The sequence below is a fragment of the Osmerus eperlanus genome, chromosome 6 (assembly GCF_963692335.1).
Source record: "Osmerus eperlanus chromosome 6, fOsmEpe2.1, whole genome shotgun sequence".
Taxonomy (NCBI): domain Eukaryota; kingdom Metazoa; phylum Chordata; class Actinopteri; order Osmeriformes; family Osmeridae; genus Osmerus; species Osmerus eperlanus.
In genome coordinates this window covers 14907491-14923797 of record NC_085023.1, presented here as the reverse complement: position 1 = coordinate 14923797, position 16307 = coordinate 14907491, and the positions used below count along the sequence as shown (strand labels likewise).

The following is a 16307-nucleotide window of genomic DNA, read 5'->3' as shown; positions in this document are numbered from 1 at the left end:
GTTATTTTGCATGTCAAATGTTGTTCAAGTATGTACAGTATGTTTTCTTATGGGAAGATGACCTGCCCTAATGTGATTCCCCACTGGGTGTCCTCTCAAACTTGTACCAAGCATATATACTCAAAGCATGGCGTAATTCCCAAAGGGTGGAGTTGCTTAAGATGGGGGAAGTGTCTAATATGTCTCACTGTGAAACACTGTTTTAATGTACCAATGTTAATTGCTTACTCTAAATCCCAAGAAATTAACAATATATGGCAAAAAATATTTTAATAGCTGCCATCCGTGTTATTGAAAACTTAAGTGTTCACCATTTATGTAACTGTTTGCAATACAATACATATTTATAATGCAGCAAGTGTAAGAGGTAGGCCTACTTTAGCAAGCGATATGAAACAAATGAAGAGGAATTTGCTAAGAATACACTATCATGTTTCTCAAGTACCTATAGGAAGGAATGTCTACTGAATGCCTTTTGCTGGGATTCTTATAACCTGATGTCAGAACAACAGGGGTCGAGTCAAGGAATCGGATAATATTGCACCATGAACACACAATTATCCTTTTTATGATGTGGAAGACATCATGCGCTGCTAGTATATATAATATTCTGCATTTATAAATATGTTTACAGTAAAAAACAAACAAGTATACAAAACAAAGTAAATAAAATATTGTAAAAGTCAAATAGCAATACTGAAAGGTAAGTATGATGAGTATGCAAATAACGCTGTTTCCTTCTTTTTGCAAAACCATTGTAACAAACATCTAAAAAGGACATTGCCTACTTTTGTTTCAGTGCGGGTGTACATTATTCTATATCAGTAACATATAATGTCATACTGACAATATGCCCATCTCCTAATACAACAATATATAAAAGTATGAACTATAAACTTGAGTCTAGTCCATGGTGGACATCTCCATTTGGTAAGACAGGAGTGTATTCCTGTATCAGGACAGGAGCGTTCCTGAGCATCTCCTGGAAGTGCCGAAGCGTGTGTGCGTAAAGTTCCTTATGTAAAACCAGTGACCTAAACAGGTTAATGGGTTCTGATCTACTAAAGATCTCTGGAACCTGGATAACTGTGGGTACCAGGCTGTTTCCAACCAGCACATGATGGAGTCTCTTTTGCTGGAGACTCCTCTGCAGGAAGCCAAGCACATCCCTGAGCCTGAGCTCCAGACAGCCTGGGCCCCAACAGGATGAGGCTCTACACAGCAACAGGTGGAGCACCGCTGTTTTCAGGTGGTAGTTAGTTAGAAAACTCCTACCTGTCAAGCCTGTCTGCTTCTTGAGAAGGAAAGTGAGGATCTGAAGGCAGTGCAGGTGGCAGGCATTTTCCGGAAGGCCTTTAGCCACATGTTTGAGGAAGTTCCTTTCATAGACAGCGAAGGATAGGGGCCAGTATGTGTCAGAGAAGCTGGTGCCATCTGAGGGGAAATGTGGGACAAAATAGGCGCTTGTGTCCTCCAGCTGGACGACAGGTATAATGTTCATCACCACAACCTTCCCTGATCGGAACCTGATCTTAAGGGCCCCAGCAGTGTCCAGGTTGCGAAAAGTGAGCTGAAACTCGTACTTGTGAGATATGCGCCCCCAGGCTTTGGTTACAGAGATCTGGAACCACTTCATAACCTGGTCCTTGGCCAGGTAGACAGTGTTCTTGGAGCACAGCAGGTCTTCTGAGGTTTGGTCTGCTTTCGGCCTTTCAGTATTTCTGTGCAGTAGACAAAGCATGTCTTCCCCGAAATTGGCAGAGCCACAGAGACAGTCCTCTTTATTCTCCCCAGCTCTGCTCACCTTGATCCTGCCACAGCCCTGCATGTCTGGGGGGACATCACTGGAGGGGCTGCACCACAGCTTAAACTGGAAGGAGTTTGGCTCGGGAGGGGTAAAAGGAACGATGAGGTCACACATCAGCGGCTTGCTGGCCCTCCAGGACTCAAACATGCTTCCAACCCCCACAAAGTCCCCTACCTCCATGTCAGCCTCCCTTCCACACACACTCCTCAGAGCCTCCAGCAGGTCATCAGCAAAACCCTCCACAAACTCCTTCACCCTCCAGTTCTCATGGGCCATGGTGTGCATACACCGGTCACAGAAGCTGCTCAGGATGCCCTTGTCCAGCAGCAGAGTCTTGGAGCTGATGAAGCCAGTCTCAGCATCCATATCCTCGTCCTCCAGGTACTGGGCCTCCATGTCAGCCAAGTCCTGTCTACACACCTCAATGGTGAAAAAGATGACTAGGGAGAGGGTGCTCCAGAAGTACCAGCTGTAGCTCTCCCCTGAGTCCAGGTTTTGCTCCTCGACATCAGGATGAGAGAGCTCCTTCTCCAGCCGCATCTGTTCCAACTCCAGCCTCTCCTCATGCTCTTTCATGCGGACCAGCAGCTCCTCGTCCTGCTCCAGGAGAGTGGTATTCTCCTGGGGGAAGAGCAAGGGGTGGTTTAAGATGGCCGCTGCCACCACCATACATACCCGGGCAATGGCCCCCTGCATCCTTGCTAAGGTTTCAAACGACACAAAGCCATCCTCTGTTGTGGCTCTTCATGGACATTTGAACTCCTGAAATATAAACAGAAAATATGTCAATTTCACATGTAGGCCTACACTGATTTTGGAAGTTGTTACAAAACTGAATTCTGAAAAACGTCAAAATCATGGTATGAATTCACATTCACATGTCATTTCCATGTAGAGCCCCACCCCTTCTGAGGAAGCGAAAAGCCTCCTACACTAAATATAGAGTGGGTACAGGAGTGACGCACTGTTGTCCAGTATTAAACTGCACCCTCTGAAAGGAAGGAAGATAATATTTTGAAACAGTAGGCCTACTTTAGAGGAACTTACATGACTTTTTCTGTGCAATTTAGCTGATTACATTCTACCATAAAGTAATATCTACATTCTGTAAAACCTTTAGAAAACAACCTTTATTTACAATTTGTAAATAACCAATTTTGGGCTAAGTTTACAAAACTAACCACAGAGATACCTTACCGTGTAAGCATGCAACCAAAGACAATACAACTGTTTCCCATCTGACTTCAAATATTACCCAATGCAGGCTCTGATATTACCTGGAATGAAAGCTATCCTAAAACCCCAAAAGAGTCAAGAAACCCATAATGAAGAGTTGACCATCGTGGTAACATTATGCTTGAAGTGTCCGTTTGCCAGTGTTCACTTGGTAACAAACATACACTTTCTACTATGAAAAGACATCCAGTCCTCAAAAAATGCCAATTGGGTTGTCTGTAGCCTACTCAAACTGTATTCAAATGCACAAAATACTTGTCGCAATTGGCCAACATGGCCCAGTTCGAATGACTCAACATCACGTAAATTGTTCAAGTTTTCCTAGAATCTAAAAAGTGTGCTCAATGGATGGAAACAGCATGATGGTCACTCCATTCTTAAATGCCAAGCTTAGGAAGTTCTGTATTTCCCACGTCGCATAATTGTTTTTAGTTAATATTTTGAAAAACATATTGTCCCGTAAATACTTGTTGTAAATGACGTTAGTTAGTTACTTGACTAAAAATAAATTAAATAGGCTATTGTCAATCGACTGATGTAGCCTAAGCACTCAGTATCCTCAACGAAAGGAGTAGGCCTGATAAGTATATAAAAGTAGTCACTTTGAAAAATGTTTACTTACCTTTGGCGTGTTTTAAAGGGACGTAAAAATCATTATCTATTCTATTCCCCAAAAAACTATTCTCACAAAGTCGATCTTCAAATATGCAATGAGGAAGCATTGGTTACCACGCATTTCCAGACCGTGAGCGCTCCGCCCATGTCATGGTGCAAAATTACATACAAATTGTTTCTTAATTTAACTTCTGAAAAAGGCTACAATAAAATTGAATATTCAATTTTATTGTAGCCTAACCCTAGGATGCGTGCATCTCAAATGATGTGGAATAACCTACAAAGTAAACTCCCAGAGGACAAGGTCCTCTAATATGAGACATGATAATACGCCTACAAACAAAGAAAAATGTTTTATGTTATTTATTAAGATTACATATTTATAAAAAGTTTTGTTTTGTTTTTTGCATCTTTAAGAATGTTTGAAATATATGCCCTCAAGGTGGCGCTGTAGACAAAACATAATAGTAGGCTATTTGTCCGCCGTTAATTTAAACATGAACATTTATTAAACAAAATGTACTGAAGTTGAGGTATGCTTGATGTAATGATCTAATTAAAAGTGGTGATCACGTTTTAATGTTGCTCTCGACTGTTTCCATTATGTCATCTTCGATGGGATTTCCCCAGGAATAGCAGTGTAAGGACTTCCTAAACGTCACTTTCTTTTCTCCACCCTCTCTTTAAGAACCCGCACATGGGGATTTATTTCATAGACAGAACCAGAATGGAGCCAGCATCTCACCTTCTGCTGCAGAGCTTTTGGGACAGGATAAGAGAACAAGACTACCTTCTCCGATCTCCTTTATTCCCTGTCCTGTTCTCCTTTACCGTCTACCTGGTCTGCTGCCTGCCTTACCTCTATCTAGACTTACTGTCCACCAGGGTGGCTCTAGTGCGCTGCTACAAGATTCAGCCCCACATCACAGTGACCTGGGCCATGGCTTGGAGCTGTCTGGCCAAGTCCCTTTACACTCATGCTGTGTTCATCTTCCCTCTGGGTGTCCTCCACTGGTACTGGAGGCCCGTGGTCCTCCCTGCCCAAGCACCTGGAGCTTGGGCAGCTGTCTGGGACGTGCTGGCCTGCCTCCTACTTTTCGACCTGCAGTACTTTGTGTGGCATATGCTACATCACAAGGTGCCCTGGCTCTACCGGACCTTCCACAAGGAACACCACCGCTACACGGCAACCTTCGCCCTCACCACCGAGCACTCGGGCGTCTGGGAGACCCTGAGTCTGGGCTTCTTCGCGGGTGTCACCCCTGTCCTGTTGGACTGCCACCCGCTCACCAAGATGCTTTTCTTCTCTCTCAACATATGGATGTCCGTTGAAGACCACTCTGGCTATGACCTGCCCTGGTCCCCGCACAGATTGGTGCCTTTTGGTCTTTACGGTGGAGCTCCTCACCATGACCTGCACCACTTAAAGTTCAATGTCAACTATGCACCGTATTTCACTCATTGGGACAGGCTCTTGGGCACGCTGTACACAGAGACAGCTGATGCATCCGATGTGCTGCTAAAGAGAACAATATGAAGTCCTGGACAAGACTGCAGATTCAGTTCAGAGGAAAGTAAGAAAAAGACTGGATACACTTCTTTGATTCCTCAAACCTGAAGATTTAGAGTTTTGAAAAAATGGAGGATTGTGGTACATTGTGGTATTATTTTTGTGAATTTTGTTACCAGTTCAGTGTTTCATGAATGTTTCAATATTACCCTATTTTCTTTGGCAACGTTTTGTTGTTTTTATTGTTGTATAATGTTTTTGTGTATTCTGCTCTATGTTATGTACTTATTGTATGACAGTGTCTTTGCAATAAGACTTTTCTGTCAACTCTGGAAATAAATGTGCAATATTTTATTTAATATACCACCTGACTTAAAAATATTATATTTAAAGTTTTACTGTTATGATAATTTAGAAAGTGAAAAACATTATGTGATCATAAATGTTGTATGTATAACCTTGTTTTATATGAATAAAAAAATAGTTTTACATTGATGTCTGAATAAGATGTCTCTTATATATTACACCTTGTGACTCAGGTTTAACAGGTTGTATTTAACAGGTTATCAGGTCTGTGGTTTTGTGGATCAAAACAAACCCACAATAAAACAGCCAGAGGTCAAGTAGAATACTCATTCATCCTAAGTAAACTTTTTTCACATGTGATTATATTCATGAATGTGTAACATTAAATAGTAGCAGGAATGGGAAGGTACTTTCCTGCACGGACAGAGACCGCAAGGCCCTACGTAGTGTGGTCAGGTCTGCTGAGTTGATTGGATTGTCCAATGCATTGCAGTCCATGACATCATACCGTGCAATAGGCAAAATCCCCAGAATGTGCTGCTCAGATCCCATCACAGTACGTAAAACCACATGTCTGGCAGATGTATGCCAAACATTGCTTAGATTACACACAGGCAGGACCCCCAGTCTATGCACCCTATGTTGAGAAGCAAGCTTCTTTTTCAATAAAGTACAGATTAAATACATGTATTCTGGAACCTTTGACAACAAAGGTTCCAGAATACATGTATTTAATTACGCGCAGTGGAGGACTGAGCTATTTATTAGCCAGAAAGCTAAGTTATGCTAGCAAGATTCATAGGCAATAACATTGTGTACGGTTGACAAATAGTAAATATAATTTGACAATATGTTGGACAAGAAGACCAGCTAGCTAAACAGCCATGTCATTGTCCCCAAATCAATATGAAGATTTTCACGAACAAGATATCGGACATATACTAACTAGTACTAAGCTACAGTACGGCCGCAGCCTGTGTACTGTAGCGAGTTGAATAGCAAATGGATGTGAGATGATCGTATCAAAGTTGACATATTCTCCAAACAGTAATTATAATTTGACCGTATGTTTAACAACAATACTAGCCAGCTATCCAGCCATGTCATTGTTCCCAAATCAAATCAAGATTTTTACGAACAAAATAATCGGCATGTCGTGTCTAAATTGACTAGCGAGGTGAATAGCGAATGGGATGTGAGATTAGCGGTTACGTGACACTGACACAGTAAATTCAGAAAGGTAACATTTTCCAAATAGGTTAAAAGAAATATTGAAGTCACTCATTGTTGTAATTACATGTTAGCTTGTTAAAGTCTTTCAAAATTGTAAACGGAGGCTTTGACTGCGTCCCTGTTGTTATGGTTAGCTAGTTATTTCAGACACTTTGTACAGGCTCATACCAAAGAGTAGTTCTTTGCTCATGCTATGTAGCCAGCGCAATAATTTAGAATGGTGAAAAGACAGTTTTGCTGGAACTACTTAGTAGGTGTACATTATCATCTAATAATGGACACCCCTGCAGCCAATCAGAATCGAGTATTCACCCAGACATTCACCGGATATAATGACTTAAAATATTTGTAATTGAATCGTTCATTCAGGAGATTCGTTCAAAAATGCTGAGTGAAGTATTTGAGTGAGTAATTGAATCATTCATTCAAACCACGTTTTTTTTAATAATTCAGATTATTTTAACATTTTAAATAGACTTCAGCAATTAACATAAATAATGTTATTTTGTTTAGTTGTTTGTTAAGAATTGTGATCTCTATTGTATTCTCAATTTATCCAGAACAAACATAGCTTGTGTATGTATCATTTTGTTCTATTTAAAGTCATGTATAGAAGGTAGGGCCCGAAAATGACTTAAGCCCAGGGGCCCCCACCCCTGAGTCCTGCCCTGACTACAACAATACGTGGGAAGATCCCAAATCAAACACGTTGAATCTGGAGTAGACGCCATGTTGTCAGAGCAATCAGCTGCACTTGCACTGGTGACGTCACTACATCTCCAAGGCAAAATATCAACAACATCAATTCGTCTTCTGTCTGCTTCAGCTACTACCAGAGCCTGTTTAAGGAGACACTGGGACAGTCGTTGATTTGCATGAATTCTAAAATGACAATCACACTTTAATGACACACCTCTGGAGAGGTGATCTCAACAGTTGAAGAGTGTGTCATGTCAAAGTGGTGTTAAAAGGGGAAAACCGGATGAGCATGTTAATTGATTGTGACGCACGTCATATGATATCGCCCAGGTGTATATAGGTATATAGGCTAAGCACCTTAACTCTCTGGTCTCCTTGCACCCTATCCCCCCGCAAGGACACTTCTCAAGATGACGGTTATCTGGTGTTTCCCAAAATTAAGAAAAAAATTGCTGGAGGCAGGTCGTTCTCATATAGAGCACCTTTTCTCTGGAACAAATGACCTGTCTCAATTAAGGAGGCGGATACTGTTTCGACATTCAAAATTAGTTTCTGGGTAACACATGACACCCAAAAGCACCAAGTCAGCACATTTTCCATGTGTGGTACATAAACATTGGTGATCTATAACTGTACCCTGTTGAATTGTGAAGAGGATCCTCTTAAGTCAACAGGATAAGAGGAAAAATATCCAGATGTGGTATATAATAATTTCAAATATCAAGATAATCTTGAGATCTTAATTGCCTCAACATTTAACTCCATATTTAAAAGTTCAGTGGAAAAAAAAACGATTTCCCCATGGATCTCCATCATCTTACATTGACAATTAGCCATGGGTCATGCTTTTGTCATTTTCCTGTGTTTGTGTGTTCACCAAAGAGTAAGGAAGGTAGGAAGGAAGAGTAATGGAAAGTTTGAAAGACTTGTGTTTTACACAAAGCTATGAGAGATTGCATCATCAGACAGTGCCGCTAACCGACTAGACTGGGGAAAGTCCTGAACTCTCAAATGAGCCTCCCCCTGGGAAGTCAAGGCTAATGTTAATGTAAATGAAACACAAACATTATACAGTGGGGTGTGGCACAATCAGGGTCGGTCTGGCCATCGGGAGACTCGGGAGATTTCCCGAACGACCGGTCAATAAACGGACGCTACGGCCATGGCACTATTCAAGAAAAGAAATCCTAATAGTTTACGCTCACTTTGAGGACGGCCTTAATACCAGAGCCATAGAAAAAGAGAGTTGCGACACGCTTTGATCTCGCCGACACGTGATCACGTGGTTCATGTAGCTCGCTGTAGTTCCAAAAAACCCACTGCTGTCAACCGGTTTGAATGGTTTTCAATGAAGCTGGCCAACGGAAGTCGCTTTCTCAGGCAAATGATGAATGAAACAGGCTCGGTTAAAGAAATCCGATATTCTGGCTATCTTCAGCAGACTCGTATCTACAAAAGGCAGTCCTCCCTGACGTGTTTGGTGTAGAATGGAGTGAAATACAGCATTGTGAACACTCACTGCCAGTGAAACACAGGAAAAAAGTTAGAGCTTTTTTGTCACGTGGTTCCGGTAGCTCCCTGTAGTTAAACAAAGCCCCCACTGCTGTCAACCTGTTTGAATGGTTTTCGGCGGGACAGACGGCAGCACCATCTCGATTCACGGACATTTTCGGTATATTAACACATAATGTCAATTGGTTACTGGTGTGTTGTATCATGTATGTCTGATACTTTATTAACATGTATGTATTACATGAACTTATACATAACGCAATATTGTGAAGCAGAGCTAGAAATGGCTATGCTAGCTACCATACTGTACAAACGGTAATGTACCATACTGTACATACCAAACAGTAGCCTAATGAGGACTATATTGTTCCACTTAACGTTTAACCTTAGACGGTTGAAGTAAATGGGTCTTGTTAAACGTTTTTTTATTCATCAGCCCACTTACAATTTAGCCTACCACATTAACAACACTTATATTTGTAGTACTTGATGCAAGTTGAATCTAACCATTATCACCAGCAACTGCTCAATTTAAGACAAGAAAGGAGTTTGGTAAATAGAACAGAATAAACAAGGCAACCAACTGCATTCAATAAAACATTTTATTGTACAATATGTCCTGTGTTCTTCCACTCCTTTTGTTTGTAGTGATCCGGTGATCTTCTGGCTATGATACACGTACAGTTAGCTAGAGTAAGTGTTGCTTACGTAGACCTACAGTCTAGCTCCAACTGCATTTAGAATCTAACAAGCTTACGATAAACTTTAACTAAAGCTGGCTATATAAAATACTACTAATTGATATGTGGTGGTCAAAATATGAAAAAATTCAGGATTTTCGTGAATTTACCAGCTAACTTGCTTCTGACCACTTAATTAGCAATTCATTGTTGCTAGCTCTACTAACTTACGCTAATAAGAGCTATATATAGAAGACTTACTTTGTATGCCAACGAACGCCAATAATTAGAACTAATTTGACAGACTATAAGCCAACTGACTTCTGGTTATGATACACATGCTCTCTAGCTAGCTTCAGTAAAAGTGTTGTTTATGTTAGATACTAGCTAGACCTACAGTCTAGCTCTAACTGCGTTTCGAATTAAACAAGCTATAATCTTACGATAAACTTTATCTAAAGCTAGCTATATGAAATACTACTAATAACAATTGATATGTGGTGGTAAAAATATGAAAAAATGAAGGATTTTCATCAATTTACCAGCTAACTTGCTTCGGAGACACTGAAAATGAATGGGGTTGAACGGTATTTGTATGTTTGGAACTACAGGTCGCATGTGACACGCTTTACTTCCGCATTCCTCGATAACAATGGGAGTCTGGAAGTGTCGCAACTCTCTTTTTCTATGGCTCTGCTTAATACCAAGCAACTGTTTAACTGGAGCGATCCAAAATCCAAAGGGTGGGGGTGGGCATTTCCCCCGTGTAAACTTGAACGGTGCACTTGTCCGTCCATTTTACAGATCACGATTGGTCAAAAATCAATCGTTTTCCGGGTACAGCCAATTCGTTGGAGCTATTTTAGCTAACATCGTTGTTTCCTTAGCAAATAAATGGAAATTAAAAGAAAAGGAGAAAAACAACGGGCACTGCAAGCAAATGCTGCACAATGTAGAAGTATAGAATACATGTTTAGGCCGTCAAAAGACGGAGGAGAGAGTTTGCAGCCGGAAGATGCGGCTGTATCAGAGGCGCCAGGTGCAAGCAGCTGTAAGCAGCTGTATTTTCGACATTTAGAAAATTCAAATATAATTCCAAACCATATTGTTTTAATTTTTCTAAAAACATTATACATTTGGTATGTTAGCCAATATATAGGCTATACATTTTAAATTAAGTAAAATAAATGGCCAAGAGAAAAAGGCACTCATCTAAATATGCACAACATGTTTTTTGGCTTTAAATAATAAATGTGCTATGTGGCTCAAATGCAATTGTCTTGATTTTCTGTTCTGTGTATTAAAGCAGGCATAGGTGACACAGGGAAAGAGATGGAGGCTGCTGTGGTGACAGGGTCCAGTGGAGAGACTATGACAGGTGCAGCACTGCAACTGTACACAAGAGTCAGTCTGTTAACAGGGTTATTATATGGAAATTAGTTTGTTGAATTGATTGTCATTATTAGTTAGAATATAGTTAACTGATTATTGTTCTTTTGCAACATCAAATAGCAGATGCAGAAAGAGAGACAAGTATGGAAAAAGAAAGTGTGTGGGGGGGGGGGGGGGGGTCTGTGTTTCAAAGTCCCGGGCTGTTTTTCGGTCCCAGTCCGACCCTGGGCACAATGTATATTGTGTGTGTGTATCCCACACTTGATTTCAGTATACACTCAGACTAAGACTATGGAGTTTAGCCACAATAAAATATACAACACCACCAAAAGCTGTGTCAGAAAAGTTAAGAATGTAACCCCCAAATGAACCATAGGCAAGGACCAGGCTTAGGTTACCAGGAAGAGCCTTATCTTATCCGAGCATGTCATTTAGTTAGCCTAAGCAGGGCCACTTCAAGACGAAAATACGCCCACACTGACACACACGCAAGATCTATGCAAGGGAGCCAATGAAAGAAGAGCCATGTGACAGTTGCATGCCTGGAAAGATTAATATTTCTGACACTATGATGTGTGTGGAGTGTCAAAAACAATAGTAAAATTGTGACTCAATGGCCTCACTCTTTTGGGGGACATTAATGTAAACCCATCATAACTCAACTGTGAGAGAAGCTCACATATGACACTTTTGGAAGACAAACATATCATACAACACTAACATGTGCCCAATCGTTCAAAACTATATTTACAGAAACACAGTGTTTGATCATCAGGCCAACTATTGAGATCATCTCCCAGAGGGTGTGGGCCAGACATTATAAAAAAGAGGGCCATTAACACTTACTGTAATTGTGGATATGGTCATCAGACAAAAATTATGCAGTCTCCACCATGCTATAAGCCATACAAGCTGCATCTCCATTTAAATCACCCTAAAATAGCCTCATTGTCCATATAACATACATAAACATTGCCTTTCCATCACACAGGCTGGGGTCACACCTGCTCCAAGAACATCTCCACACATATCATATATATTTGAGAGAACCCTAGTCCATGTGTTTAGATGGAACTAGGTCAAGCCTCTTCAACCTGTTCTTTACCCTCTCTGTTGTTGTGCCCATTTTCATTCCTGGCCCCAAGTATTGACTCCACTTTCTCTGCTGTGGTCTTCTTCTTCATCTCCCGGAGGTTCTGAACCAGTTTTTCAGCTCCTTGGGACCCTTCCTTCTCCACCCAGGCACTCAGCAGGCTCTGGCACCACTCATTAACGTCTGGCGAGTTTAGCTGATGAGTCTCAATTTCAGCGTTACTCATCCCACAGCGTATGGCCACGTTCCTCATAATCTTCCATCCCACTTCTTTGGCAATGTCCGGGACGTGCGGCGTGAGGTTGACACCTTATTCGATGGGACAAGAGAGCAACAGGTTTAAGACACTCGTTTTGGGGGGGATTGAACACAGGTTTAAGTAAACTGTCTCTCCCAGACAGGGGATCAGAATCACCATTTGTCTTCACCTCCATTATGACACTAAAACTATATTTATTTTCGATTGATCTCTCTACTATGAACATTCTCTACGAACACATCAAAAAATTATACTTGCGGCCTCATTCATTATATACAACCCCCTAGGTACAGCACAGGAATCATAAATTAACCCTTGTGTTATCTTTGGGTCATTCTGACCCATCAGTCATTGTGACCCACCGTCGTATTGCGACAAATTTACCTCCTACAAAAACAAAGTGAAGCATTTTCTTTTAACTGTTGGGCTGTCTCAGACCCCCCACATTGCAATGGTTAAAATAAAATTATTTTTATTTGTTTTTGTATTGGGTAAAATTGGGTAAACACAACGGTGGTTCGTTATGAACCTTTGGGTCATGTGACCTGAAGGCAGCACAAGGGTTAAGATCTTAAAATTGACTCATCGGTCATCTTTTGGATGCTCTCACAACATGATCTGCTCTTACCAATAATGGAGCAAAGACCCCGACTGTTCTTCCAAACTGGCCATTTCTATTACTACTATGTGCATGGACAGTGAAGCAAACCTACTGTACACTAATGTGAGAAAATTATATACAGTCCTCATTCAGTATTTCATAGACCAAACAGCTTCAAACATCCTTAACGTTTGATCTTCCTTACTTACCTAAGCTTTACAAAGTCGTTAGCAAAAAAAGGTTTTTGTTTCCATCTGTAAAATGACATTTTTAAATTTTTACTACTGAATGGAAGGTCATCTGCAACATCTTACCTATCAGAAGTGGTATTTCCTGGAAATGACAAAAAAATCAAATAAATAAACGTAGCAAAGCATTATTTGGGGTTGTTGGTACAGACAACTCACGGTGAGGGTCACAGAGAATCTTATAAGACTATAGAGAGAGTAATAAATAACACTAAAGGGTTGCCTACCTGTCCTGTTCCACTGTCAGTTGATTTAACCTTTGGAGCTTTAATAGATAAAATAAATATTCACCTTTTAAAATTGAATTCCAACATTTAAATGAATAAACATTTTTACTGAAATACATTTATATTAATAACTCTTCAAACATGCTTCCCTTGTTAGGAGCAAATCGAAGAACAGCCTATTGCAGATCTATATGGTAACATTAGGTGCCGCAATGAGAAACACTTACCAAAACGTGCTTTCTTTTTTCGCCAAAAACAAAAACAAAAAAAAACAGCAGCTGCAATAAGGATAGAACCAAGGGTAGCTGTGACAGCCACCGCTATGAAACAGAAAGAAAAAAAATCAAGCATAAAGTTAAATATAACCACAAAGATAAAATACTTGATGATTTTTCTCTGTACCATAATTGTTTTCAGAATCAGAATTATTTTGGGCTTCATGGCATATTGTGTTGTTGGTGGCTGTACAGGGAACCTTGACAACATTCACTCCACACCTAAAGGAAAGACAACAAATTATTTAGAAATTCCAAATGCCTCTCATCCCAGCAAGGATACAGTATACACTGCAACACATACAGTAGACTGCAAGGATCTGAAGTGAGCTATACCAAGTTTTCTGCTGTCCAGACCTGCCTACTCTGTGAGGAACTAAACCTACGTTTTGCAAGGGTGGCAGGCTGTACAGTCCTCCTTCGCCCTGTCACAGTAGTAGTCCTTCTGGCAGCGACACACGGTGTTCTTGCGGATAGTGCATTTGTCCTCCACCTCAAGGTTAGCTTCAGAAGACATCCACATCCAAAAATAAGTAGGGGCCAATAGCTCACACTTAAGTTAATGTTTTATTTACAAAAACAACAATGTACTTTTGTCCAGTTCCAGAGGTAAGTGTATTGTGTCTGTATACCTTTAGGGTCACAGGACCTGCATGGTTCACAGGAGTCCAAGAAAGTGGGATCACTATTGTAGGTCTCCTCAGTTTTGCAGAAGACACAAATTCGATCGTTTGGTTTAAGAGTGCAGTGCTTCTGTAGTCGTTGACCTAGACACGAGAACAGACAACAACAGACTTCTCTTGATACAGGCCATGGTGACATCTAATACTGAAATAGTTATTTAAACCACGAAGAAACATTAGAAACCTACCAGGAGCACAACGACAACATGTAACACCCTCATGTTGATATGTACCATCTGGACAATCTTGTCTCTTGAAGCGTAACAAGCTGAGGTTGCGTTCAGAACTTTCTTCGGCCTTGAGTGTAACTGACAGAGCCACACACTGGAAGGTAACAGAGAATACCAGTGGCATTATGGGTCAACAAAGTGGGGATAGATTCACCAAGTTAGCAAAAAGAAATAGAAGATAGTAGATAGGCATACTATGCATAGTATTATGGGGACTTCTTAACGTTTTTGTAGTGGTTTTATACCATAATGGTAAGACATGTTGGCTAGCCTACATGTTCACAAATTGCAAGTCAATTGGATCAATGGGTGCTTTATGGATTCGTTCATTATTCGATAATGTTTAAGCAAGTAGCAATGCCTAAAACGTGTATACATATAATACAATCATATAATATAAATGACTCGTATACGATAAGCAAACTTTTTATAATCTTCACTGAAAGTGAAACTAATTATCTGAATTAGGCTATACCAAAATACAATTCAAAATAAATAGCATAAACATACGATAACATTTTCCCAAACATCATAAACATGCAGCCGACTCACCATAAATAAAAGTAAAGTTAACATGTTTGCTAACATCGCCTTCATTTAGCTTTCAGACTTCCTTGTCGCAGTATCAAGCAGCCTCTCATGGTTGCAGCAGGAAGTTCCCTTAAATTCCAAAGTGACGGAAGACAAGATAAAACTCGTATGACAGAAACACTGAACGGTTAGACATATGCCTGCAATGGCTAGATTTCAAAAGCTGGTGCCACCTGTTCATAGGTTGCTTTTTACAAGACGTCTTTGGTAGCCTTCTCATCTGGGAAATGGGCGGTGTACTGTGGCTCACAGAAGTGATATTTAGGTCAGTCTCTAATGACAAACCCTATCAAACAATGTATAATGTGTCAAGCTGTTGCCTAGAATTTCTGTCTCATTATACGCATGGAATATTCAGCCTAGGTTGTTGACTGATGCTGTTCTGATGTGGGAAACCAGCTTTGAAGGGAATTACATTTTAACCACTAGAAAACATTTCCCCCCACTAGATGGGGTGGTAACTCTCAGAATGAGTCTGGGCCTGGGGTTGTTTATCTGGCATACAGACAAAACATGCCTTTGCAGTTGATTTATCTCTTGTATTAAATAGACAGATACTGCAATGTATCTTGCAAACTGCAATGTCTCTCATATACTCTTGCTGGGTTGAGAGATATTACAGTAAATGACATAGTTACTATAGTGCATTACTGACGAGTCACTGTAACCATTGTACTGTATGTGGAATCAAATGTAGCTAGCTGTTTGGTTCTACATGGCATGGTATGAATAGACACCACATTGGATTTAGATTAATCTGGATTTGTGTGTAGAAGACCACACCTCACTTTCTCACTCTGTCATCCCAGTATCACATACCTGATACTTTTGTTTCTACTCTCAGATGCCACCCCCTTCCTATCACCTTCTCTGCTCTCCAACTATTTTGGCAATCCAGGCACCTTGTGGGAATGTGCTGAGCTCTGAGTAAGCATGACTGAGACCCCAGGTGTAATCCACCTCAACCAAAGGCACCTACCACGAAGACTCCTTTCATTCATTCATTCATTCATTCATTCATTCATGTAATGTTATTCTTTCAAGTGAAACTACAAATGTGTGCCATCGTTCATGCGATCTTTGAACCTGTGAAGCTATGTTAGACTGGGT

The 16307-nt window shown here is 40.6% G+C and overlaps 3 protein-coding genes across 3 annotated transcripts; 1 reads left to right on the top strand and 2 right to left on the bottom strand.

Annotated features, from left to right (window-relative positions):
* Positions 1–265: 265 nt before the first annotated feature.
* itprip (inositol 1,4,5-trisphosphate receptor interacting protein) lies at positions 266–3762 on the bottom strand. Its single transcript, XM_062463786.1, has 2 exons — positions 3666–3762; positions 266–2569 (listed from the first exon to the last, which is right to left on the bottom strand). Exon 2 carries the CDS (start codon positions 2501–2503, stop codon positions 890–892), a length of 1614 nt encoding a protein of 537 aa, XP_062319770.1. The 5' UTR covers positions 2504–2569; positions 3666–3762; the 3' UTR covers positions 266–889.
* Positions 3763–4385: 623 nt separating this feature from the next.
* LOC134022774 (cholesterol 25-hydroxylase-like protein) lies at positions 4386–5529 on the top strand. Its single transcript, XM_062464523.1, has one exon. The coding sequence runs from the start codon at positions 4386–4388 to the stop codon at positions 5193–5195; it is 810 nt and encodes a 269-aa protein (XP_062320507.1). The 3' UTR covers positions 5196–5529.
* Positions 5530–11714: 6185 nt separating this feature from the next.
* fas (Fas cell surface death receptor) lies at positions 11715–15340 on the bottom strand. The gene is made up of 9 exons (XM_062463785.1): positions 15159–15340; positions 14565–14700; positions 14326–14460; positions 14080–14197; positions 13821–13915; positions 13646–13738; positions 13419–13456; positions 13258–13276; positions 11715–12392 (listed from the first exon to the last, which is right to left on the bottom strand). Exons 1-9 carry the CDS (start codon positions 15201–15203, stop codon positions 12070–12072), a joined length of 1002 nt encoding a protein of 333 aa, XP_062319769.1. The 5' UTR covers positions 15204–15340; the 3' UTR covers positions 11715–12069.
* Between the last annotated feature and the right edge of the window lie 967 nt (positions 15341–16307).

Coding starts and splice junctions, on each gene's coding strand:
- itprip (XM_062463786.1), bottom strand. CDS start 2,503: ATGCAGGGGGCCATTGCCCGGGTATGTATGGTGGTGGCAGCGGCCATC.
- LOC134022774 (XM_062464523.1), top strand. CDS start 4,386: ATGGAGCCAGCATCTCACCTTCTGCTGCAGAGCTTTTGGGACAGGATA.
- fas (XM_062463785.1), bottom strand. CDS start 15,203: ATGAAGGCGATGTTAGCAAACATGTTAACTTTACTTTTATTTATG. Junction 14,198..14,325: donor CAGGTCCTGTGACCCTAAAG/GTATACAGACAC, acceptor TGTCTTCTGAAG/CTAACCTTGAGGTGGAGGAC. Junction 13,457..13,645: donor AAAAAAGAAAGCACGTTTTG/GTAAGTGTTTCT, acceptor TATCTATTAAAG/CTCCAAAGGTTAAATCAACT.